The sequence below is a fragment of the Lontra canadensis genome, unplaced genomic scaffold (assembly GCF_010015895.1).
Source record: "Lontra canadensis isolate GAN:19392208 unplaced genomic scaffold, GSC_riverotter_1.0 scaffold9, whole genome shotgun sequence".
In the NCBI taxonomy this organism is placed as follows: domain Eukaryota; kingdom Metazoa; phylum Chordata; class Mammalia; order Carnivora; family Mustelidae; genus Lontra; species Lontra canadensis.
In genome coordinates this window covers 37,845,398-37,873,219 of record NW_022631003.1, presented here as the reverse complement: position 1 = coordinate 37,873,219, position 27,822 = coordinate 37,845,398, and the positions used below count along the sequence as shown (strand labels likewise).

Genomic DNA, 27,822 nt, shown 5'->3' with positions numbered 1-27,822 from the left:
GGGGGCGGTCTAGCAAGCCCCGGGCTTAGGCTTTTTTACGTCTCCCCCCGCCTCACCCCCCCCCCCCGCCCCGCACTCCATGCCGGGTCTCTCTCTCCAGCTCGCCTCGACTAGCTGGCACGGCGGGAGAACTGGCGCAAACCTCGCCGCCGCAAGCCTCGCGCGCGTTCCAGCCCCAGCCTCTCCGCCTTCCCCGGCGCCCTCCACTCCTGCCATGGGGCTAACTTGCGGCTCCTAAGAGTTGCCGTCTCTGAGCAGCGCACTCTCCCGCCCATTTCTCCGCGGGCGGGCGATGTAAGCTTAGGGCGCCCGAGGGGCCAGCCTAGAGGTAACGGGAAGGGGAAAGGGACGGCTGAGTGGAGAGTAAGAGGCCAAACAATGAGTTTCCACAAGGAGGACGGAGTGAGCAGCCTGTGCCAGAAGGCGCTGCACATCGTCACCGAGCTGTGCTTCGCGGGCCAGGTGGAGTGGGAGAAGTGCTCGGGCATCTTCCCCCGGGACAGGGGCAGCCAGGGCGGAAGCAGCACAGGTAACCGGGAAGGGCTCCTCTCGCTTCCGCGCGCCCAGCCGGGACCCCGCGCGGCGCCAGGCGTCTGTGGGACGCCGCGCCTTCCTACCTTGCTCCTTCTTCCGCGCAGCTCCTGGAGACTTGGAGCGTGGGCTGTTCGGGCTTGGCGTCCTCGTCTCCACCTGCCCGGCTTCTTCCACTTCCCTAGGCTGCTCGTTGCCCGCCGCGCCGTCCCTACTTGCTCCCCGGCTCCCGCACCTCCCCTCCGCCGCTCTCCCACGCCTGCGGGCTCCCTTCCGGGGCGGCGAGGCGAGCGCGGGCGGCTGCACCCAGCCCGCTTACCCAGCGCTGCCCGCGGGAGCCGCTCGCCCGCGGGACTAGCGCTGCGCTCTCTCATCTCGCGGGTCGCGGGTCGCGAGCTTGGGTTAGGGGCCGGACCCGAGAATCCCAGCTTGGAAGTGAAGAACCGCCTTGCAAATGGGGCTGCCTTGGATTCCGGGAGCGGAAAGGTTCCCAGGAGGGGTAACCAGGGGCTGCAACCTGTCGAGCTTTTGATAGTGTCCAAGTCCCTTTATTAAGTATGATTTTGTAGGGCTTTTTGAACGTTGGCAAAACAGCAGGGCTTATTGATCCCATTTTTTTTCAGGCGGCAACTAAGGCTCTGGTCACAGATAAAGCGGAAGGACAAAAGAATTTATAAATCCTTCCCGCACACATGCCCTCATACACACCCAAACACACGGGCATTTTCCCTCTCCGTTCAGGAAACTTGTAAAAAAAAAAAAAAAAGGGGGTGGAATGGAGAAGGACATCGACCGTCAGAAATCTGCAGGTGGAAAGTAGCCTCAGGCGACAGGTTTTTCTCGGGAAGTGGGGGGAACCGTATCAGAACTACTGTTTGGTCACGCTTGGGTAGGGTTTTAACCACCTGCGCAATGTTTGGTTTGTGCAGCCTGTTGTGCTGTTCACACGAGTGAGAGGGACTCCAGAGTTGCGGGCCGCGTGGTTTCAAGAGTCCCTTGCGAGGGTCACTTGTTGCTTTGGGAGACAAACACTGGTTTCGGGATTTTGGGCATCCGGCTGGAAGATTGCCATTCCTAATGTGGGTCTCGTTTCCCTCTCTTTGCTCTCCTGTCATTGTTCTCTCCCGGCGGGGCTTCGTGGGTTGAGGGTACCCAGGGCAACAAGTAAGAGCTGGACCGCTCGACGCGAGTGGAGCACGACTACTGAAAGCCTGGGAAGGCTGTCAGGAGGACACTGTTAGCGACTCTCTCCTGACCACCACCACGACTGAAGAAAAGGGAAAGGAAATGGAGTGTGTTGGGGGAGGGGGGGTGGATAGATGTGGTTTATTTACATACCATTTCGTAAACGGAGTATCTTTAGGGTTTTCGTATTTTCTGGTCATGGCCCCAGAAACCAAGGGAAGCTTCTTTCTGTCTGCAGAGACCCTGCTACTTGGAGCAGAATGATACATATAATTGGTGCTGTCCACATGCTGGAAACTTAGACATTTTGCAAATATACAAACACAAGTCTTTATCTCTTGTTCAGTGGGTGTCAATTCCTAGGAATGTATGAAAAAACTATTAGTGGAAGGGACTGGTGAATACTGTGTATATGCGCGTCCTGCGTTTGGTTGCTAAGGATGAGATAAACCCTCAAAATACTGTGACCTTAGAAGTCCTCTGTGGTGCTATTGGATAAAGTCTTCTGAACTGTCTTTAGCAATATACATGCTAAAGATAAGACTCAGAGGAGGGGGTAGTGGAAGAAATTAGAGTATTTAAACTTAAAGACCTATAATTTGGTCATTTAACAGTTGATGCTGTGATCCAACTGTTTGTGATCACACACCAAGTAGTGGTTTCCTGGGTCTCAGAGTGTCTGGTAATGAGGACAATTTGTGAAGGTTGGAAACCAATTACTAGCTTATAAATCTTTCTAAGTACACAACCATATAAACTTAAGGTATAACACAGTATACGAATTGCAGAAAGGGTTTGGGCTTGTTCTAAGCAATACAGGAAGTAGTTGTAGTCCTCATTCCTGTTGGAATTTTTGGACGCTTGGATAGAAAAAAGTGGGGAAAAACTAGCCTAAAACAATTACATGGATATTTTTCTCCTGTTCAGTGAGATATATATATACTATCCAAATAGGGTATTTGATTTAATATATGAATATATTTTGAGTGGCTACCGCTAAAGAAGACATTCTATTAGGTTGTATATTAGATATAAAGATGTCTAAGATTACATATCCTATTTGTAAATCTATGGAACAATCAAATAGAATACTTTAACCCACAAATCAACTCCCAACACCAATCGATAATGGTGAAATGGATTCAGCTATTATTTACTGAATCTTTGTATTAATTAGCCACTCAGCTTCGTATTGTTCATTTTCTTATAACTTATGAACATGTGCCCTTTATTATAAGTCCCTAAATAAAAACACTTCTTATAGGTGATCCTTCTACTCACTGTTTGTTTAATGGGAAACACATTATTGGTAGGAGGACATTGACATTGAATGGTACAGTGGTTATTTACTTTGCATGTTAATCAGCACTGCCCATATGGTGTCAGTTATTCAAAGGTTGCTGTGACAATTGCAAGCTTCCAGATTGAGTGTATTTTTAGATTCCTGCACATAGGAGTAGGAGAGAAATTCCAGTAATCCCAATTAAAGCCATTCTACATTAAAGAACTAATAAATCAGGTATATAAATAAGATATGCTCCTACTGGTTTTTCAGATGCCAATAAAAACATCCTTTTTAGCATAACAGCAGTAGCAGAAGCAGCAGCAATGTTACTGGCATTAAGGATCTACCAATCAAGTAGAACAATGCCATGTTTTCATAAAATTTATGAAGATGTAGATTGAATCTGCCAACACTAGTTAGTATACTTTCTTGGAATAGTTTGTTAGAGACATTATTGATGTCAACATTACCCCTTCACTAGAAAGTTGATCATGTGCAGTTTTTAGAAAATCAAATTTTTGCCCTCTTTTTACCACTGATACTCCCCTCTCCCCATGGACATGTCACCCACTAAGTTCATCTCCATGTACAACATGATTTAATACTAGAATGCTTAGGGAAAATACAAAACAATATAGCCACCTAAAATGTTATTTTTCAGATATACTGTAAATAAGATACATAATAGTTTTTGAACTGCATTTGGGTTCATTGCTGGTCAGTCTTTAACTGCTACTCCATATCCAAATGTTTATGAGGTTTTAGGAAACTAAGTTGCTTAAAAGGCAGACCTCATAAATCATAAATAATCAAACCCAGTGAAGCACTCAGTCACATCCTAATTGTATAGACCTATTTTAAATAAACATTTAATTCATCGTTGTTTTAATTTTGCATTTTTAACTTTTAATTTGGGACTAAAAATTCTAAAAAAAAAGTTTAAACAAATTTTTCTAAATTCATACATGTGTTCCTCAATTTCTTAGATGTGGAGATAAGGAGATCTATCAAAGAATTTCCTTGAAGTTACTTAACTAATAGAAGAGATGGCTAAGTAAAATTTTAAAAGTATATCATGATTGTCCTCTGAGATTAAAGCATTTTAAGTCTATGATAAGGACTTAAAATGAATAAGTGTGTTTCATAGGTTTTCTCTACAAACACAAAGCAGATGACTACTCAATTCATAATTCTTTTATCACTACACCACTAAGTTTTGTACATTCTAATGGTTGTATAAAGAGTTACAATTTAGAAATATAGAGGAAATTTTTCCTTAAGACTAATAGGTCTGAGAAAGAGTAATTGAACCATAATGAATTCAGATAGGCCAATATGAAGAAGGATGTGTGAGAGGATTTTTTTCCTTCTTCCACAGTCATTCCAGTGAAAAACAGCCACCTTCTATTTCTAGTCTTTTTTACATGATCATCGATACATATTGTGCTTGGTCTCATTTGCTCCAAAGGGAAATGAACAACTACCTTCAAAGGCCAAGCCAGTCTCAGCAAACATCTATTTTTGTTAATTCTGAAATATCAATATTTTGGCAATACTGACTGGACCTTTTTTTGCTTTAATCTTTTTTTCTTTCTTGAAACAAATTAAGATCTGTATTTTCTCTTTATATGAGCTGTGGATCTCTGAAATATGGTTCTTACAAGGTCTATATACAAGGTCTGTAGCTGCCCATTTCATTCAAGTCTCTTTTCTTTAAAAGTTAATCATCATTGTTACTTTGTTTTATGCAAAAAACAAATGGAATGCACTTGCATTCACTTATAAGATTTCATTTTTACGAAATGCTGGTAGAAGATAAACATTATCACAAATGTTTATTGGAATCTCTAATGACAATTAAAATTATCTATATTTTGCAAATGTAATTGTGTGCTTCCTGATATGTACATTAAGTCAGTAGAATACAAGCTCTTTGAGAGCAGTGGTTTCTCTACTGTCTTATCCTTAGTACCTAGAAAAATCTGTGGCTCCTACTAGAGTCTCAACAAATATTTGTTGAAGAAATGAAAGAAAGAATAAATGAATTAATAAATTTATCCTCAAGAAACCAGTTTCTTTATTTGTAAAACGATGGGTGCTATTTAATAATTTCCAAATTCCTCTGAAACTATATTATATATACTTGTGTCTTCATGTCTCCAGTGTCCAATACAGGATCCAGGTAGATAGGCATGCAAAATATGTAGTTTATGAAAATTGCAGAAATTAAAGCATTTGAGGCATTTAAAACCTAGAACATGAGCAAGATACTAATGAAAAGACAACTGAACCCCATATGGATGTCCACTGAGTTTCCCTAGAGTGTGTTCAGGAAAGGCTAAAATCCAGTGGCTAAATTTTTATTAAGTGTTGCATAATAAAACTATTGACTTTATTGAAGCTCTAGAAAAATGGGACTATCCACTTAAAATATCAATTTTTAATAGTAAAGAAAGCCTGTCTGCTGAAGTAGAAAATAGCATGGGAAAAAATATATCATTATTCAAATGCCTATTAGTCATACCACTTAGAATTAGAAATCATCATTTTGCAGTGGCAAAAACAAAGACAGGAAAAGTTAGCAACGTCCCCTCAAATCCCAGCTATTTAATGATGCAACTAGGATAAGAACCCAGGACTCCTTAGATCCTATCCTAGGTTCACCAAAAAGTAGGAATAGGAAGATTTCCTGGGAGACACATTCTTGGTGCTATAGAGCACTGGAACAAATGCTTGTAAGGATAGGCTCTTATCTATTATAATACCATTGGCTATAATTAGTGCCCCATTGGAAGGTAATTTTTTTAAAGATTTATTTATTTATTTTAGAGACCCAGCATGCGTGAACAGGGCAAGGGGCAGAGGGAAAAGGAGAGAGAGGGGGACAGACTCCCCGCTGAGCACAGAGCCTGATGCTGGGCTCCATCCCAAAACCCAGAGATCATGGGTTGAGCCTAAATAAAGAGTCAAAATCAAGAGTCAGATGCTTAACTGAGCCACCCAGGTGCCAGTATTAATAAGATTTCTCAGTGTGTCATTATGACCCAAATCCCCAGATTTCTTTTTGTTAGATGTATTGTTATACAAGTATAAGACACAACATTCTTCATTTTCCTTACTTGAGTACATGAATGCATTTGTAATTAAGTGTACTAGAGTGTTTATTCATGAATTCTTAGCTAAATATAACTAATTTATTTGAACAGTAAAATCATGTAAAAGGTTTTAGTGTGTCCAAAATGCACAACTTTCAGCTCATGTAATTACAATGTAATTACAAATATAGCTCCTTTTGTATGTCCATAAATAAGCCTGTAATGAAAACAGATATGAAATTGTCAGTTAAATTATTTTTATTACTTTGTAATTAGAAAAAAATAATACATTAAAAATTTTGCTTTATTTTCCTGCCATAATTTGGGTATTTGATGTAAGTTATCAACCATCTGTATATATCATTATTAACAGTGCTATAATGTCAAAGAAAACTAGACCCCCTAATAGGAAATGTTATTAGTAAAGTTCAGTAAATTATTTTGCTTGTTTCTAATTTGTACAATACCAATTTTTTCTGTTGGTAGAATATCCAACACTGGCCAAGTTTAGAAACAGAATCCCTAACCGAAGAGATGGCTTCTTTTTTTCTTTTTTTTTTTTTTTTAAGATTTTGTTTATTTAATTGTCAGAGAGAGAGAGAACACAAGCAGGGGCCACAGCAGGCAAAGGGAGAAGCAGGTTCCCAGCTGGGCAGGGAGCCCAATGTGGGGCTTGATCCTGGGATCATGACTGAGCTGAAGGCAGATGCCTAACCAACTGAGCCATCCAGGCACCCCAAGAGATGGTTTCTTGTTATTATATAATAAACTCATTTTCTTTTTCCTTATGATGTTAAATATTCTAATTGACTACTGAAGCTGTAAGAGCTGACATTAACGAGGCTTACATAAGACTATCAGAAAATAAAACTCCGTGTGTGTGTGTATATATACACACACATCACATGACTATATAATCATGAAATTGTGCTGTGATGCCTCAGAGCTAGAAGGGTAGAATGATGGAGGTGGGGGGACTGGTATTAACTTTTTTTTTAATCCAGGTGGATTCTGAGGAATGTTAGGATCTTCTCTTTAACATTGTTATTGAATAGAGACAACATTACAGTCAATTGAAGAAACCTTGTAAATGTCAATTTGTTCATCCTGCAGAATTATTTTAATCAAACAATGAGGACTACTGTTTATAGTCTTTATTATTCCTTTCATTCTATTTCAGTAGTAATATTTATAGGAATAATTGACAAAACTATCAAGAAGCATATTAGCATTTCTAATATGTTACAGTATGAGTTGTTACTCTATCCAAGAGATAGTGTTAGCATTATGCTTTTATTCAACAAATATTTATTGAACACTTTTGTGAAAGCCACTATGCCAGATATTAAAATGTACTCATACCATTAATTAAACAGTGTGTATAGTTCAAGTTATTATAACTGTAGAATATAGTCACAGTTTATAAATTACTCAATTATGAACATATGTAAAGAATTTTTATACATTTGGATACTTTTATACTATATTTAGTACCATATTTGATACCATATTTGATTGAATTTAAGATGCTATTGATAAGAGACACCAGTATTTAAATGATACCAAAAAGGAAAAAGAATGTTGTTAAATTGTGGCTTAATGCCTTCTTATCACACAGAATTTTTGCTTCATACTTATGTAAAGACTTCTCTTAAAACTGACATAAATTTTTTTATATCATATTTATTTATTTATTTTTATTTATTATAAACATATAATATATTTTTATCCCCAGGGGTACAGGTCTGTGAATCGCCAGGTTTACACACTTCACAGCATTCACTATAGCACATTCCCTCCCCAATGTCCATAACCCCATCCCCCTTCTCCCAACCCCCCTCCCCCCAGCAACCCTCAGTTTGTTTTGTGAGATTAAGAGTCACTTATGGTTTGTCTCCCTCCCAATCCCATCTTGTTTCATTTATTCTTCTGCTACCCCCTTAACCCCCCATGTTGCATCTCCACTTCCTCATAAATTTTTGAAATTATATCACTGTTGCACAAACGTAAAAAGGAAAACATATAAATGGGTTAAAATAATTTTAAATTAAAATTGAGTGTGGTTTGGGGCGCCTGGGTGGTTCAGTGGGTTAAAGCCTCTGCCTTCGGCTCAGGTCATTATCCCAGGGTCCTGGGTTTGAGCCCCGCATCGCGCTCTCTGCTCGGCAAGGAGCCTGCTTCTCTCTCTCTCTGCCTGCCTCTCTGTGTCAAATAAATAAATAAAATCTTTTAAAAATATAAAATTGAGTGTGGTTCTTCTGAATGGGTTTTTGATTCAGAATTGGTGATACCTTTGTTTGCACTCATTATTGGGATCTATGCCATCAAGAATGCCTTAAAAGAATTCATAAAAGAGACAAAGGCCATTGGCGTTGTGCTCTAAGCTACCTGTACAGGTATGTGCAATGTTAGCAATGTTGGCAAACTCACTTGACTCATGCCTTCGCCCTCCATCCCCAATAAAAGTTTGGCTTGTAAGGTTAGGGTTAGGCTTCACGTTGTCTCTACTGTTTTCTTTCAAGCCACTAAAACTTCACTTTCTGTGACTTCCAACATTGATGCTTTTGCTTTAGCACATACTCAGAATAAATTATGACACACTTACTTCCTGGCTATTAGTGATTGTAACAAGCCATTGATACTAAGATATATTCTAATTTCAGAAAACGAAAATCTTTTAAAATGTGCATTTTACAATCAATGAAGTATAGTATTAACATAAAGTTGTTTATGTTTACTGAAATTCAAGAAAAATGCAAAAGTCAATACAGTTAAGTGGAAATTAAAGAAACACTGTTGCAAGGATGATATGTTGATTATGTATTGGATTGAGAGATGAAAAAGAGACTGCTAGTTGTTTCCTAGTATTCATTTTCCTCTTTCATTTCACAGTATCAGAATCCTTTATTTTTAGTTAGGTATGTGACAGCATTAAAATAAATTCACTGGGGGGAGGGGGTTTGGGAGAGGGGGGATGGGTTATGGACATTGGGTAGGGTATGTGCTATGGTGAGTGCTTTGAAGTGTGTAAACCTGGAGATTCACAGACATGTACCCCTGGGGGAAAAAAAATATATGTTTATAAAAAATAAAAATTTAAAAAAAAAGTTCCCATAAAGATTAAATAAATAAATAAATAAATAAATTCAAAATTTTTAAATTTAAAGATGACAACTTTTCTGAGCTTTCTTTTTGGTTTGGTGCAACCACGTAACTAAATCCAACCATCAGGGGGTGCCTGGGTGCCTCAGTCAGTTAAATGTCTACTTTCAGCTCAGGTCATGATCCTGGGGTCCTGGGATGGAGCCCTGCATCAGGCTCCTTGCTCAGCCAGGAGCCTGCTTCTCCCTCTGCCTGCCACTCCCCCTGCTTGTTCTCTCTCTTTCTCTGACAAATAAATAAATAAAATCTTTAAAAATCAGTCAGTCAATCAATCTGACCACCAGCAGGTTAGCAGCAATGATATGTACTACCTCCAGGCTGTGCCCTTAAAATAAAAGTATATACTCTCACCTTCCCTTTCCCTTGTTATTCTGCCACTCAGCTGCCTGGAATGTACACATGGTTAACTTGCCTTCTTGGACTTTAAGGAAAAGGCAAAAACCTTTGAATAGCAAAACAAATTGAAGAAACCAGGATTCTAGACACCTTGAAGCTGATGTGTATGCCCTGGCCTGCTTATGCTGGGACAATTAATCACACAGTTAATGACACTGAGAAATAAACTTCTCCCTTGTGTAAGTCATTGTTAATTTGGCCCCTTGTTACAAAAATCAGAATTATGCCCTGTTATAACACTAGAGGTGATCCTTGAACAACATAGGATTCAACTTTGCAGATCCACTTATATGTGGATTTTTTAATAGTACAGTAAGTACTCTAAATGTGTTTTCTTCTTATGATTTACTTAATAACACTGTATTTTCTCTAGATTACTTTATTGTAAAAAGATAGTATTTAATACATATACAAATATGTGTTAACCAATTGGTTATGTTATTGGCAAGGCTTCTGGTCAGCAGTAGGCTATTATAGTTAAGTTTTTGGGACACTTTAGTGACTCAGTCAGTTAGGCATCTGAATTTTGATCTCAGCTCAGATCATGATCTCAGGATCCTAGGATTGAGACGCATGTAGGGCTCCACACTCAGCAGGGAGTCTGCTAATGTCTCTCTATCTGCCCCTCTCCCCACTTGTGTTCTGTCTCTTGCATATAAATAAATAAAATCTGTTTAAAAAATTAAAAATGAAATATAAATAAAGTTAAGCTTTTAGGGAGCCAAAAGTTATATGGAGATTTTCAACTCGGGGTAGTGCCCCAATCCCCTCTTTATTTAAGGGTCAACTGTAATACCATTATGAAGAGGATAAATAGGGTAACTTTAAAGATAATTCCAATTTTTTTTTTTAATTTTTTATAAACATATATTTTTTTTTTCCCCAGGGGTACAGGTCTGTGAATCTCCAGGTTTACACACTTCACAGCACTCACCATAGCACGTACCCTACCCAATGTCCATAACCCCACCCCCTCCTCCCAACCCCCCTCCCCCCAGCAACCCTCAGTTTGTTTTGTGAGATTAAGAGTCACTTATGGTTTGTCTCCCTCCCAATCCCAACTTGTTTCATTGACTCTTCTCCTATCCCATTAACCCCCCATGTTGCATCTCCTCTCCCTCATATCAGAGAGATCATATGATAGTTGTCTTTCTCTGATTGACTTATTTCGCTAAGCATGATACCCTCTAGTTCCATCCACGTTGTCGCAAATGGCAAGATTTCATTTCTTTTGATGGCTGCATAGTATTCCATTGTATATATATACCACATCTTCTTTATCCATTCGTCTGTTGATGGACATCTAGGTTCTTTCCATAGTTTGGCTATTGTAGACATTGCTGCTATAAACATTCGGGTGCACGTGCCCCTTCGGATCACTACGTTTGTATCTTTAGGGTAAATACCCAGCAGTGCAATTGCTGGGTCATAGGGTAGTTCTATTTTCAACATTTTGAGGAACCTCCATGCTGTTTTCCAGAGTGGTTGCTCCAGCTTGCATTCCCACCAACAGTGTAGGAGGGTTCCCCTTTCTCCGCATCCTCGCCAGCATCTGTCATTTCCTGACTTGTTCATTTTAGCCATTCTGACTGGTGTGAGGTGGTATCTCATTGTGGTTTTGATTTGTATTTCCCTGATGCCGAGTGATATAGAGCACTTTTTCATGTGTCTGTTGGCCATCTGGATGTCTTCTTTGCAGAAATGTCTCTTCATGTCTTCTGCCCATTTCTTGATTGGATTATTTGTTCTTTGGGTGTTGAGTTTGCTAAGTTCTTTATAGATTCTGGACACTAGCCCTTCATCTGATATGTCGTTTGCAAATATCTTCTCCCATTCTGTCAGTTGTCTTTTGGTTTTGTTAACTGTTTCCTTTGCTGTGCAAAAGCTTTTGATCTTGATAAAATCCCAATAGTTCATTTTTGCCCTTGCTTCCCTTGCCTTTGGCGATGTTCCTAGGAAGATATTGCTGCGGCTGAGGTCGAAGAGGTTGCTGCCTGTGTTCTCCTCAAGGATTTTGATGGATTCCTTTCTCACATTGAGGTCCTTCATCCATTTTGAGTCTATTTTCATGTGTGGTGTAAGGAAATGATCCAATTTCATTTTTCTGCATGTGGCTATCCAATTTCCCCAACACCATTTATTGAAGAGACTGTCTTTTTCCATTGGACATTCTTTCCTGCTTTGTCGAAGATTAGCTGACCATAGAGTTGAGGGTCTATTTCTGGGCTCTCTATTCTGTTCCATTGATCTATGTGTCTGTTTTTGTGCCAGTACCATGCTGTCTTGATGATGACAGCTTTGTAATAGAGCTTGAAGTCCGGAATTGTGATGCCACCAACTTTTTTTTTTCTTTTTTTTTCAATATTCCTTTGGCTATTCGAGGTCTTTTCTGGTTCCATATAAATTTTAGGATTATTTGTTCCATTTCTTTGAAAAAAATGGATGGTACTTTGATAGGAATTGCATTAAATGTGTAGATTGCTTTAGGTGGCATAGACATTTTCACAATATTTATTCTTCCAATCCAGGTGCATGGAACATTTTTCCATTTCTTTGTGTCTTCCTCAATTTCTTTCATGAGTACTTTATAGTTTTTTGAGTATAGATTCTTTGCTTCTTTGGTTAGGTTTATTCCTAGGTATCTTATGGTTTTGGGTGCAATTGTAAATGGGATGGACTCCTTAATTTCTCTTTCTTCTGTCTTGTTGTTGGTGTAGAGAAATGCGACTGATTTCTGTGCATTGATTTTATATCCTGACACTTTAGTGAATTCCTGTACAAGTTCTAGCAGTTTTGGAGTGGAGTCTTCTGGGTTTTCCACATATAGTATCATATCATCTGCGAAGAGTGATAGTTTGACTTCTTCTTTGCCGATTTGGATGCCTTTAATTTCTTTTTGTTGTCTGATTGCTGAGGCTAGGACTTCTAGTACTATGTTGAATAGCAGTGGTGATAACGGACATCCCTGCCGTGTTCCTGACCTTAGCGGAAAAGCTTTCAGTTTTTCTCCATTGAGAATGATATTTGCAATGGGTTTTTTATAGATGGCTTTGATAATATTGAGGTATGTGCCCTCTATCCCTACACTTTGAAGAGTTTTGATCAGGAAGGGATGCTGTACTTTGTCAAATGCTTTTTCAGCATCTATGGAGAGTATCATATGGTTCTTGTTCTTTCTTTTATTAATGTGTTGTATCACATTGATTGATTTGCGGATGTTGAACCAACCTTGCAGCCCTGGAATAAATCCCACTTGGTCGTGGTGAATAGTCCTTTTAATGTACTGTTGAATCCTATTGGCTAGTATTTTGGTGAGAATTTTTGCATCTGTGTTCATCAAGGATATTGGTCTGTAGTTCTCTTTTATAATGGGATCCTTGTCTGGTTTGGGGATCAAGGTGATGCTGGCCTCATAAAATGAGTTTGGAAGTTTTCCTTCCATTTCTATTTTTTGGAACAGTCTCAGGAGAATAGGAATTAGTTCTTCTTTAAATGTTTGGTAGAATTCCCCTGGGAAGCCGTCTGGCCCTGGGCTTTTGTTTGGAGATTTTTTGATGACTGTTTCAATCTCCTTACTGATTATGGGTCTGTTCAGGCTTTCTATTTCTTCCTGGTTCAGTTGTGGTAGTTTATATGTCTCTAGGAATGCATCCATTTCTTCCAGATTGTCAAATTTGTTGGCATAGAGTTGCTCATAATATGTTCTTATAATTGTCTGTATTTCTTTGGTGTTAGTTGTGATCTCTCCTCTTTCATTCATGATTTTATTTATTTGGGTCCTTTCTCTTTTCTTTTTGATAAATCTGGCCAGGGGTTTATCAATCTTACTAATTCTTTCAAAGAACCAGCTCCTAGTTTCGTTGATTTGTTCTATTGTTTTTTTGGTTTCTATTTCATTGATTTCTGCTCTGATCTTTATGATTTCTCTTCTCCTGCTGGGTTTAGGGTTTCTTTCTTGTTCTTTCTCCAGCTCCTTTAGGTGTAGGGTTAGGTTGTGTACCTGAGACCTTTCTTGTTTCTTGAGAAAGGCTTGTACCGCTATATATTTTCCTCTCAGGACTGCCTTTGTTGTGTCCCACAGATTTTGAACCGTTGTATTTTCATTATCATTTGTCTCCATGAATTTTTTCAATTCTTCTTTAATTTCCTGGTTGACCCATTCATTCTTTAGAAGGATGCTGTTTAGTCGCCATGTATTTGGGTTCTTTCCAAATTTCCTCTTGCGATTGAGTTCTAGCTTCAGAGCATTGTGGTCTGAAAATATGCAGGGAATGATCCCAATCTTTGATACCGGTTGAGACCTGATTTAGAACCAAGGATGTGATCTATTCTGGAGAATGTTCCATGTGCACTAGAGAAGAATGTGTATTCTGTTGCTTTGGGATGAAATGTTCTGAATATATCTGTGATGTCCATCTGGTCCAATGTGTCATTTAAGGCCTTTATTTCCTTGTTGATCTTTTGCTTGGATGATCTGTCCATTTCAGTGAGGGGAGTGTTAAAGTCCCCTACTATTATTGTATTATTGTCGATGTGTTTCTTTGATTTTGTTATTAATTGGTTTATATAGTTGGGTGCTCCCACGTTAGGGGCATAGATATTTACAATTGTTAGATCTTCTTGTTGGACAGATCCTTTGAGTATGATATAGTGTCCTTCTTCATCTCTTATTATAGTCTTTGGTTTAAAATCTAATTGATCTGATATAAGGATTGCCACTCCTGCTTTCTTCTGATGTCCATTAGCATGGTAAATTGTTTTCCACCCCCTCACTTTAAATCTGAAGGTGTCTTCGGGTTTAAAATTAGTTTCTTGTAGGCAACATATAGATGGGTTTTGTTTTTTTATTCATTCTGATACCCTGTGTCTTTTGATTGGGGCATTTAGCCCATTAACATTCAGGGTAACTATTGAGAGATATGAATTTAGTGCCATTGTATTGCCTGTAAGGTGACTGTTACTGTATATTGTTTCTGTTCCTTTCTGATCTACTACTTTTAGGCTCTCTCTTTGCTTAGAGGACCCCTTTCAATATTTCCTATAGAGCTGGCTTGGTGTTTGCAAATTCTTTCAGTTTTTTTTTGTTTTGGAAGCTTTTAATCTCTCCTTCTATTTTCAATGATAGCCTAGCTGGATATAGTATTCTTGGCTGCATGTTTTTCTCGTTTAGTACTCTGAATATATCATGCCAGCTCTTTCTGGCCTGCCAGGTCTCGGTGGATAAGTCTGCTGCCAATCTAATATTTTTACCATTGTATGTTACAGACTTCTTCTCCCGGGCTGCTTTCAGGATTTTCTCTTTGTCACTAAGACTTGTAAATTTGACTATTAGGTGACGGGGTGTGGAACTATTCTTATTGATTTTGAGGGGGGTTCTCTGAACCTCCTGGATTTTGATGCTTGTTCCCTTTGCCATATTGGGGAAATTCTCTCCAATAATTCTCTCCAATATACCTTCTGCTCCCCTCTCTCTTTCTTCTTCTTCTGGAATCCCAATTATTCTAATGTTGTTTCGTCTTATGGTGTCACTTATCTCTCGAATTCTGCCCTCGTGGTCCAGTAGCTGTTTGTCCCTCTTTTGCTCAGCTTCTTTATTCTCTGTCATTTGGTCTTCTATATCGCTAATTCTTTCTTCTGCCTCATTTATCCTAGCAGTGAGAGCCTCCATTTTTGATTGCACCTCATTAATAGCTTTTTTTATTTCAACTTGATTAGATTTTAGTCTTTTATTTCTCCAGAAAGGGCTTTTATATCTCCCGAGAGGGTTTCTCTAATATCTTCCATGCCTTTTTCGAGCCCAGCTAGAACCTTGAGAATCGTCATTCTGAACTCTAGATCTAACATATTACCAATGTCTGTATTGATTAGGTCCCTAGCCTTTGGTACTGCCTCTTGTTCTTTTTTTTTGTGGTGAATTTTTCCGCCTTGTCATTTTGTCCAGATAAGAGTATATGAAGGAACAAGTAAAATACTAAAAGGGTGGCAACAACCCCAGGAAAATATGCTTTAGCCAAATCAGAAGAGATCCCAAATCGTGAGGGGGGGGGAAGGGGATAAAAAGAGGTTCAGAAAGAAAAAAGAAAAAAGAAACAAATAAAAAAAGAAAACCAATAATGAAAAAATATAAAAAGGAAAAAAATATATATATACTAGATAAACTAGTTAAAAAACGTTAAAAAAGAAAAGGGTAAAAGTTAAAAAAATTTAGCAGAAGAAGAGAAAAAAATTGAAAAAGAAAAAAAAATTAAATTAACTGCAAGGCTAAAGAATCATGGGGAGAAAGCCACGAGTTCCGTGCTTTGCTTTCTCCTCCTCTGGATTCCGAGGCTCTCCTTGGTATTGAAACTGCACTCCTTGTAAGTGAACTTGGTCCTGGCTGGGTTTCTTGTTGATATTCTGGGGGAGGGGCCTGTTGTAGTGATTCTCAAGTGTCTTTGCCCCAGGCGGAGTTGCACCGCCCTTACCAGGGGCCGGGCTGAGTAATCCGCTCGGGTTTGCTTTCGGGAGCTTTTGTTCCCTGAGCGCTTTCCGTAGAGTTCCGGAGGACGGGAATGAAGATGGCGGCCTCCCAGTCTCCGGCCCAGAGGAGCCGAGAGCTCGGGGCCCCACTCCTCAGTGCGCCCTCAGGGAACAGCGCCCAATTACTCCCGTCTGCCTGGCCTCCGGCCGCGCTCCAAGCTCACCGAGCCTGCAACCAGTTCAAGGTAAGCCCGAGCTGTGAGCTGACTCCTTGGCTCCGTCTCTGTAGCCGGCTTCCCCGTTCTAATACCTGCAAGCTCTGCGACACTTAGACACCCCAATCCTTCTGTGACCCTGCGGGACCTGAGGCCACACTGGCCCCGCGTGGGCTTCACCCCAGTTAAGCCTCTGGAGCGATGTCCCTCAGCGGAACAGACTTTTAAAAGTCCTGATTTTGTGCTCCGTTGCTCCGCCGCTTGCCGGGAGCCGGCCCCTCCCCCCGCGGTCTATCTTCCGGTCCCTTTGGATTCACTTCTCCGCCAGTCCTACCTTTCAGAAAGTGGTTGATTTTCTGTTTCTAGAATTGCTGTTCTTCTTCTCTTCGATCTCCCGTTGGATTTGTAGGTGTTTGCAATCTTTAGATAAGCTATTTAGCTGATGTCCCGCAACCTGAAGCAGTCTCAGCCTGCTACTTCTCTGCCATCTTGACTCCTCTAAATTTTTATCCTAGACCCAGTTTTCCTCAACTTTTTTTTTTAAGATTTTATTTATTTATTTGACAGAGATCACAAGTAGACAGAGAAGCAGGTATAGAAGGAGGAGGAAGCAGGCTCCCTGCCGAGCTGAGATCCTGACACTGGGCTCGATACCAGGACCCTGGGATCGTGACCTGAGCCAAGGGCAGAGGCTTTAACACACTGAACCACCCAGGTGCCCCTCCTCAACTTTTTTTGAATAAGAGTTACAAATTTGAGTTTTATTCCCCCTCTTTATGGAATGATGCCATAAATGTGGTCTGTGTTCTAGCAGTAATGGAAAGCAACCAAAGAAAGAAAGAAAAGGTTTAGAACACCAGTGAACTAAATTGTAACTTTTCTAAAAAGATTTTATTTATTTGACAGATGGAGATCACAAGTAGGCAGAGAGAGAGGGGGAAGCAGGCTCCCTGCTGAGCAGAGAGCCTGAAGCAGGACTCAATCCTAGGACCCTGAGGTCATGACCTGAGCTGAAGGCAGAAGCTTAACCCACTGAGACACTCAGGGACCCCTAAATTATAATTTTTTGATTAATTATAGGAAATCATATATTTGTACATTTTGAAAACCAAAGAACTAGAATTTTAAAATTTTTAAAAATGATACAGAACAGATAAGAATATCAATTAAGGAAGTGATGATGGAAATTGAGAGCATGCCAACTGCTCTGTGCTTTTCTGTGTGATCTTTTCTGTCTGCATAGGTAGTAGGCAATTAGATCTAACATATTTTACAGGCCTCAGAGAATTCAAATACTATGGTCTGGTTATAAAGACTATATAGCAAAGTTCTGCTTTACTAAGTTTCTGAAGAATCACATTTTTTGGCTTATTCTGTTTTCTGATGAGAGTTGTCTTAGTTTTTTAGAATTGGGTCACTTTATTTTGAGATATTAAGACACAATAAGAGTAAGATCTCTATAGCAAAAGTGAGTCAGAGATATCCAGTCAGAAAGGTAAGTAAATAGATAGTGGTAAAGCAATGGTTATGCATATATATGTAATCAAACCAGAGTTTGAGCAATTTTAAACCTGACTATCTTGGTACCTAATCTAATATCTGTATAATTCATTAACTCTTAGTCTTACCAAGATATAATACGATGAACGTCATATAATGGATTGTTTTTAACTATCCAGAGACATTGTAAATTTGAGATAGATCCTACTCATCAAGTTTGCCATTGCAAGGAATAACTTCAGAGGCTCTGCCCCAAGGCAACCCATTTATATTCATCACTCTGGCCTCCCAGTGTTGACCCCTTTTCTCCAGTGAACTTTTTGCTACCTTACCTCCCCAGTCCCCAACCAAAAGTTCCTATGCTTTCACCTTTTCTCATTTGGAAACTCCAACCCATTCACCTTTCTATTTCTCTGAATTCTCTGCCAATAAATATGGCACCATACTTAATGTTGCATCATTTCATCATCTCAGTCATTTTTTTCCTTTGAAGTATATTGGATCTTCCTGCAGTATGGCAAAGAGGAACCTCATTCATGGATAAATTCATCTTCTTCTTTATCCCTACACCAGAACAACTGAATATTCAGGAGATCTTTTAAAACCTGGCAGGCTAGCATCATCCTATTAGCCTTTCATTTCAAAAGAACCCTCAATTCTGAACAGAAATCCTATGTTTCTCTATTCGAGTTTCTCCTGTTCTCTACAATTCTTATTTTAAAACTTTCCCAGTGTGTTCAAATATTCCAAACGATTCCCCCAAATATCACTAAATAACTGGCAGTTGACCCTAACTTCTACTTTGGAGAGAAGATACTACTTATAAGGAATTCACTTGACTTTCTGCCCAAAGACCTATAAACTTACGTGATTCCAGAACCATCTACTTTTTCTTGCAAAGGAAAAAATGAGGCAGTCCTTTCACCCTCTCTTCAGACCCCATCCATCCATTGTCTCCTGTTTTGGGACTTCACCATTAATTATGCATTCTGCTTAACTTTCTGTGTACTCTTGTCTGATTCCTTCCCCTAATTTTTAAAACATGCTTGAATACTGCACATCCTGATAAAACACCTTCATCAACTCCATGTGCTATTCTAGTTATTCCTTTCTCTCGCCTCCTTTCCTTCATCTGGTTTCCTGAAGGAATTATCTACTTTTACAGAATCCACTTCATCATTCCTATCATTTATTTAACCATATTAAACTGGTTATACAGTCTCTGCTTCACTAACTTCATTGAATTCATCAAAGACCTACTTGTTAATGTTAGTAGTTACTTATTCTAATTGAACTTACTTTAACTTTTTTATATGATCACTTCTTAAAATATTTTTCTCCAAACTCTGTGAAAACACATTGACCTGATTTTCCCCCATACTTCTCTATTATTTTTTAATCTCCTATGCACATAGACTCTTTGTTTCTTTAAGTTCTTTTTCTTTAAATATTGATGTACTCAGTTTTCTATAGAATTTCTGTCTTCTTTCATGGATCCATATTCCACTATTTTAAAAAGTCCCTTAATTTTATCTTTAGTTGCAGTCATGTATGACCAATAGCTTCCTCAAAATTTCTACTTGCCTGATCACAAGTATTTCAAACTCAGTATGACCGAAGCTGAAAGTCATGGTTTTCCTGACTCTGTCATCCTATTTGTCTCCCGCTAACTCACATTCTTGTCCTTCAGTCTTCACACTCCTTAACTAGAGTTTTAAACTTCCAATGATTTCCTGAGTCTGCTCTTTTCCCCATTCCAGCAAACCTCATTCAGAACTACTATAATCCCTTTGTGGATGGCTACTATCATAATCTGTTAGCTAGTTTTGCCTCTTCTAGTCTCATTTCCACTCTGATCTTCTCCCTAACCAGAGTGTTACTTCTGAAATGTGTATCTGACCTTTTCAGTATCCTGACTGAAGGTCAAGAATGAAGTTACTGATTTTCTTTGAACTAAGTCTAGACTCATAACGTTTTTCATGCCGTGGTTAATTATTGACTTGTAATAAAAAAAAATCATTTAAAATATTTTGATGACTTTATAAATTCTTCCAGATCCTCCATTAATATTTTTAAATTCAGATTTTTTTTTATTTTGCTAAACACATTTTGTTGAAAAAAAAATATCATAAAGACCTAAGGATTAAACAGTTGGTTTGGGCTTTTAATACTTATAATTTAATTACTTACAATTATAATAACAATGTAAAAATGTAATGTAATGTAATGTAAAAATATATAAAATATATATATATATAAAATACAATAAGCTTACTTTTATAACTTTAGTTTTATTTTTTCAGGATAAAATTGGAATTATCCCAACTTTTCTCACTTTTTGCTGTTGAGAACAAATAACTTTTCCCCTTTGCTCTGTTTTTGGATGAAAGGAGCTATAAGATAGGAATAATCCTGGAATCTTGGCCAACCCCCATCTCTGAGAAATGCCATTTCTCCCTGTTTCTCCCTTCTTTGAGGTATAAGCTTCATGTCCTCAGGAAACAAATATTCTCTACTCCTCCATGTAGTAAATTTTACAAGGTCCAGTCCTCATGGGGAATATCTGTGGTGGTCCAGCCAGGCTTGTGACTATATGGACAAGTGTAATTAAATTCAAGGTAGTATATTAGTCCACTTTCTGCTACACCTAAGCTGATAGCTGCTAATATTTATTTGCTACCTGTTTGAACACTGTGTCTGCCTGTTAGTTGTTCGGAGCACATATGGGTAGAAAAATGGGATGTTATTTGTTAGCTTCCTGAAACATTAGCATTTACTTAGAAGTGATGGTGTTCATTTTAAACAAATTCACTCCTTTCAGTACCAGATATCATTAGATGAGTCTCTCCTCTTCTTACTAATTTGTGAATCACCATTCAATCTGCACCCCATCTATAACTATGCCTCTTTTTCCCTCAGTACTCTTGTTTAAAGAAAAGTAAATAGTTGATAGCAAACTATCACTGTACTTACTATGCAAATTACAATGCTAACTATTTTATATACATTTACTTAAACCTGACAACACCCTATGAAATAAATATAAATACCCCTTTTTTTTCTGAGCCTCTTAAAACCTAACTAACCAAGCTGCCCAAAGTCACAGTGGTGGAGTTGACATTTGAACCCAGATCTATAAACTATATTGTAAGCTATATTATAGGCTATATTGTACTATCTTCCTAGTACAAGGATTTCTGCATATTCCCTCCAAATCACTCAACTTTTTTCATCCAGCCACCTTGAAATCCACAGATATTTGAGTTCCTTGTCAGATAACTCCCAAAATATGTATGTAGTAACTCCATAAACACTTTTGACCATGTAATAAATACCAGACATTAGAACAGTGAGTACATTCAGTTTCTGCTCTGAAGATCAAGGAATGAGAGTATATGTAGGACAGGAACATCTGGAAAAACATAATAAGTACAGATTCATAATGTCTTATCTACAATTATGAAACCTCAAAATGCTGAAAACCAAAAAATTATTCTGTAAATTGTAAAACTTTGGCATCAACACCTTACCTGAATTGGCTACTTATTATTACTTATTAAGCTACTTATAATCTTCAGTGATCCCACTCAGCGTGACTATTGGATCTGACTGTTGAATACAAATTTGCCAGGCAGCCAAAGAGGAGAAGAAAATGCAGTTACATGGAGCTACATGAAACAGCCTGAACAAAATCACAAGACAATAATATGTGGTCAGGGGAAGGGGATTATGTGGGAAGGTGGCAAAAGAATAAAGCTGATCAATACCAAGTGGTCAAATCCCAGAAATGCTATGAAATGCCTTACAAAGTTTGGATTTGTCCCAGATGGTTAAAAAGTGATCTGGAAGGATGTTAGGCCAAGACAGGTAAGGCAACCATATGTCTCAGATGCCAGGACAGGATTGGGTTCTTCCTGCTATCCTGGCATGACTGGTAGCACAGCTTTTCACTTTCACAAGTAACTAGTGTGGATGAAATAGTTTATGGTCCCCTAAAAGGTAGAACCAGATACTGATTTTATTTTTTTATTTTTTAAAGATTTTATTTATTTATTTGACACAGAGAGAGAGATCACAAGCAGGCTGAGAGAGGCAGGCAGAGAGGGGGAAGCAGGCTCCCTGCTGAGCAGAGAGCCCAATGTGGGGCTTGATTCCAGGACCCTGAGACCATGACCTGAACTGAAGGCAGAGGCTCAACCCTCTGAGCCACCCAGGCACCCCCAGATACTGATTTTAGAAAGAAAATTGTCATCAGTAGGGAAAATGAAATTAAGGTCAGAGATTTCCACAGCACTTTTTCCTAGGATGAGAACAACCTTGTGAATGCCAAAGCCCATCACTTGGGAATGGTGGCATAAATGAATGCCATCAAATTTTTGTGGGTAGAGCATAATTCTCTAATAACCATAAGTAAGAAGGGAGGCATTTTCAGTTGTGAACCGAAAACTACTTGTATCCTTGCCCTACCCCACATTGTCCTGCAGTCTCCTTGTTTCTTGGCTTTTGGCTCCAACTGGGTAGAAATGAGCAGATTGAGCAGTTAAAATATCCATAAAAATATAAATGGAGCCAAATATACATAAAGATTATGAAACCATATTATAGTATTTATTCCTCCATTTAAAGCCATAGTTAATCATCAGGAAGCACATTTTATATATTTTTTCTTTTTTTCCTCAAGTCCTGGGACTAATGAATAATTAAAAAGTAAAAATAAGGTAAACTACAAAATGTAAAGTATGATCACACATTCCTCATTTCCCAAAATAAATGGGAAAGATATTCAATGGTTGCTTTAATAAGCAACTGGAAAAATGAGGTAAAATATTAATATCTATGTATAATAGCGTGCCAAATTAATTTTTATTCTTATAATAAAATAGAATTAAAAACTTGGAATTATTTCAATTTCTGAATAGGTTTCCATTAGCTACAAATTAAGAGTTTAAGCACAACCATTTTATCTTACTAATCAGGAAAATGTAAATTAAAGCAAGGTATCATTTCCTGATCGTATTAGTGAAAATTAAAGTACATCAGCATTTTTTTGAGACTGTAGGAACTGGTAAACTCATAAAATGTTTTTGTTATGGTTACTCTGAGGTTCTTTTGGAAATATCTAGTAACATTAAATACGTGCATAACCTATGACTTTGCAATTCTATTTTTAGATACTGACCTTAAAAAAATATTCACAAATACACACAAGAAGTAAGGTGCAAGGATGCTCATTGTAGGTAACTGTTGTAACAGCAAAACACTGGACATAATCTAAGTAGCTGTCATGAGGAAGTAGTATGGAATAATGTGAGATGATGTTAAACCTCAAGGATCATTGAATTTTAAAAAAAATTGGAGAAATATATAGCAAGCTATTTATGTTTTTTAAAAAGTATATTAAACAATTCTATGTTTTTGTGAGGTTTTTTTTTTAAAGAAACACCTTAGTGCTTGGGCTGGACAGATACACACCAAATGGGATCAAAGGTTGCTTCTAGAGAGGAGTGGGAAATCCTGAATTTGTGGTAGTAGTTAAAGGAAATTAGATTTGTTCTTTATTAGTTTGCTAAGTCTTTCATAACAAGGTACCTAGACTGGTGGCTTAAACAACAGAAACTTATTTCTCCACAGTTGTGGAAACCAGAAGTCTGAGATCAAGGTGTCAGGAGGGTTGATTTTTTTTTTATCTGAGGGCTGTCCCCTTTGGCCTGTACGCAGCCACCTTCTCCGTGTCTTCACGTCATCTTTCTCCCTGAGTATCTTTGTCCTCATCTCCTCTTCTTATAAGGACACCAGTCACTGGAATAGGGCCTATTCATAGGACCTCATTTTGCCTCAGTTACTAATCTAAAGGTTCTATTTCCAAATGCAGTCACATTCTGAGGCCCTAGTATATTAGGACTTCAACATAAGAAAGTGGAAGGGATAAAGGAACAGATAAGAGTTCAGCCTCTAACATATTCCTAACTTTTTATTTTGAACAAATAAAAGATTGGATTCATATTTTACAAAAATGAGGCTAAGCAAAGTTGTAAAAGAAAATTACAAGGTTATTTACATCTAGAAAAATCTCCCTTTACAAGAACTCTACTTGATTCTGAAGAGGGCTAGTATACCAAGTTGCTAACATTGGTTATCTTAGGAGGTTGAAAATGGAAGTGGGTAGTGGAAAATCATTAACTTTTTTTAAAAACAGACTTTACGGTTTAGAGCAGTTTTAGATTTACATAAAAATTGGGGGAAATAGTACAAAGGTCCCATGTACCTGACACCCAGTTTCTCCTATTATTAACATTTAACATTAATATGGGACATTTGTTATGATTAATGAACCAGTATTGATACATTGTTAATTAAAGTCCATACTTTTTTCACATTTCCTTAGTTTACCTAATATCCTTTTTCTATTCAAGGAGTCTGTCTAGGATACCATCTTTTATTTAGTTGTCATGCCTCCTTTTGGCTGTGATAATTTCTCAGGCTATCTTTTTATCTGGGAAGCTTGGCAGTTTTGAAGAGTACTCATCAGATACTTTATAGAATGCCCTTCTACCAGAATTTGTCTTATATATTTCTAATGTTTAGACTCGGGTTATGGATATGGGGAAGAAGACAACAGAGTTAGAGTGCCATTTTCATCACTTATCAGGGGTGCATACTATCAACATGATTCATTATAGTCGATGTTCACCTCGATCACCCAGGTGAGGTTTCTAGAGTTACCTTTTTTTTTCCCCTTACTTTTTCCATGCTCTCCTTTTCGGAAGGAAGTCACTATGTGTAGTCCACACTTAAGGAGTCGAGAGCTGTGCTCCACCTCCTTGAGAGCAGAGTATCTACATAAATTGTTTGAAATTCTGCACAGATTTGTTCCTTCTCTCCCATTCATTTATTGACTCAATCTTACTTTTTTTTTACTATATTTCTTTAAATTATTTTACATAATTATCATGTATTAAGTTTGTGAATATTTTAAAGTAAGTTTATTTTAGAGATATTTAGGTAACACATCATTAATTTGGAACTTTAAAAAGAAGGAACATGCATGGTTATCAGAAAGGACCTGGGGAATTTAAAAATATGCTATTACTATACCCATTCTCTGTTAGTAACATGTTATCCTCATTTAGACTATAGAAAGTGGTTTATGCAAATATTTAACATTATTCCCTGCTTCAAGAGTGAGAAGTTTGCATCTTTAGATAAAAGATGAAGCAAACAGAAGCCTTTCCTGCTGTATGCATTCTCCAAGTTTCTTTCTTTTTTTTAAAGATTTTATTTGTTTATTTGATAGAGAATGAGAGAGCACAAGTAGGCAGAGAGGCAGGCAGAGAAAGAGAGGGGGAAGCAGGCTCCCTGCTGAGTAGAGAGCCTATTGCGGGGCTCGATCCCAGGACCCTGAGACATTGACCTGAGCTGAAGGCAGAGGCTTATCCCACTGAGACACCCAGGTGCCCCTCTCCAAGTTTCTTAAGCTTTGTAACTTCAAGACAGATTACAAGCTGCCACCTTCAGTTTGCAAACTCTTGAACCCCTTGTAGTGTTCCTGGAAGTGACATGCTTTTTCTGTGTATAGTTTGAAGTTTTCATATATCTCCTTTGAGAATTTTCAGGCACAGTTATTAATCTTTCCTCCCTACAAAGATAAATTAAAAGTAAATTTTGAAATTCTCAGTCAGAAAGCTATTAATAATAATCATAGGTAAATCATCTCACCATTGTTGCTCTTTTATCTACACTATCAATGAATTAACATTTCTTTACATTGTAATTTTTTCCAGATATTTCAGTCAGCTTGTTAGCGGTGGTTGTCAGCTTCTGTGGCCTGGCCTTGTTGGTTGTTTCACTTTTTGTCTTCTGGAAGCTGTGCTGGCCTTGCTGGAAGAGCAAACCGGTGACTTCCAACATCAGTACCCTTCCACAGAGCATTTCAAGTGCTCCTACTGAAGTTTTTGAGACTGAAGAGAAAAAAGAAGTTAAAGAAAACGAAAAGCCAGCTCTAAAAGTTATTGAACCTGCTATAAAAATCAGCCACACTTCCCCTGATATCCCAGCAGAAGTCCAAACTGCTTTAAAAGAACATTTAATTAAACATGCACGTGTGCAAAGACAAACTACTGAGCCTACGTCTTCATCCCGGTAAGGAAAGATCAAATACATAAAACTGGGCGTGTGTGTGTGTGTGTGTGTGTGTGTGTGTGTGTGATTTCATAAGAGAAAAAAAACTGAGGTGGGAAAGGAGAAAAGAAAAGACAAACAGGAGAAATGAGAAGGACACAGGAAACAGATAACTGAATAAGGAGGAAAAGGACAGAGTAAGGATCAAAGAAACTCAGGACAAAGGAGCCAAATAGGGAGCAGTGCCAGAAAGTTTAGTAGATTCTGAAGTCTCAGTAAAATCATATAACTACAGATTATTATTTATGAACTCTTTCCTTTAAAATAGCGTGGCTCAATAGATGCTACTTGCAGTCTTTCAATTTAGTTTAAGTCGACCAATAAATACCAAGAAAACAGCCATTTGCAAAGTCTGTCATGGAATCATTGAGCACTTCACAATCAAAATTGAGTAACAGACACTAATTTTTTACACTAATAGTGTAAACACTAGTTTACAGTTGTTTAGCAACTACACTGTCAACATGGAACCACAGGAAAATGTTATTTGAATCCACACAGACCAAACTCTTACACTGGGCAGAGTGCGAGACACTCCGCCAGGCTTTTGGTGGATATCGTGAGTATACTGAAGAGCACACAGAAAATGAGAGAAAAGGGAGGCCTCTTTGTGGAGATACATTTTAACTCTGCTTGGAAAATTCAGCAGAAGATCTCTTGAATAAAAATAATTTGCTATAGTGTATTTCAAATTACACTAATGTAAAAAAAATTTTGTGTGAAGATAAAGCTTTAAAGACACTCAAAAAATTTAGGGTAAAAATGTTCAATTACCTTACAAAACTTTTTTTTTTTTAAATATTAGCAGCAGCTATGGACATCAGTGAGCTTAGCATTTAGAATTATTCAGCTCTTTTAACTGATAAGTGCACCCTACACAAGGACACTTTCTCTCTTGATCCTAAAAAAAAACATAAAGATTGAATTATACATATCTCATATTTTCTAAGAGAAAAAGTAGAAGACAAATTCAAAGTTCTACTAGAACTTTGATATCATTTCATCTGCCTCTTTGAATTTTCTTGTTTATGTGAGTGGGTAAGAACGGAAGAAGGAAAGAATTATTGTGAGCACTTGCAATTTAGCCACTATGCTAGGCAGCCTTCCTGCTAATCCTTGGCCAACCTGCATGAGGTAAGTATTATTAATCATTCCCATTACTTGTGGTTTAACTCAAACCCAGAGAGATTTAAAAATTTGCCTGAAGTCATGCGGCTGGCAAAAGTTAGAATTCAAATTTATCCAGATTGATAATTTCACATTTTAAGTGTGAAAGCCAAGGGGATATAGTTTTCTGAACTCAAAGATGTTGATCACAAAGTCCGCTGAGGACAGACGGTTTGGAGATTGAAAAATAAGGGTATCTTCCTGCTCATTATTCTCAGAAATCTAAAATTGTAAGTGATTATTGTGAATGATCAGAGTCATGATTTTAATCTCTTTGGCATTGAGATGAATTCCTTGCAGAAAACTTGATTGTGTGTAGTTCTCAAAACCCCTCTGCTACATTAATTACTTCATCACACCCGAAATGACCTTATATGAAAGGAGGAGGAAATTGCTGAGTGCATTAGGCAGCCCACTTGGACACAGAGATCAAAGATACATTATCATAAATCAGATTATTCTGATCAAATCCTAACTTTTCACTAAAATGTAGCAAAATCAGACCACACACATACACACACACATACACACACACACACACACACACACACACAATTAATTTAATGCTTGATTTCATCACCTTATTAGGCTATGCCAGCTCCAGTCTGCTGTTGGGACTCCCTTTGACTTGGCTCAGACAGTAGAGGAC

At 38.2% G+C, this 27,822-nt stretch overlaps 1 protein-coding gene across 1 annotated transcript in view; it reads left to right on the top strand.

Annotated features, from left to right (window-relative positions):
- Window positions 1-141: 141 nt before the first annotated feature.
- SYT10 (synaptotagmin 10) overlaps window positions 142-27,822 on the top strand; it is a 71,405-nt gene continuing 43,724 nt past the window's right edge. The window contains exons 1-2 of the mRNA XM_032855340.1: window positions 142-529; window positions 25,610-25,967. Of these exons, the coding sequence (XP_032711231.1) occupies window positions 379-529; window positions 25,610-25,967 (509 nt within the window). The 5' untranslated portion in view covers window positions 142-378. The remainder of the gene's footprint in view (window positions 530-25,609; window positions 25,968-27,822) is intronic.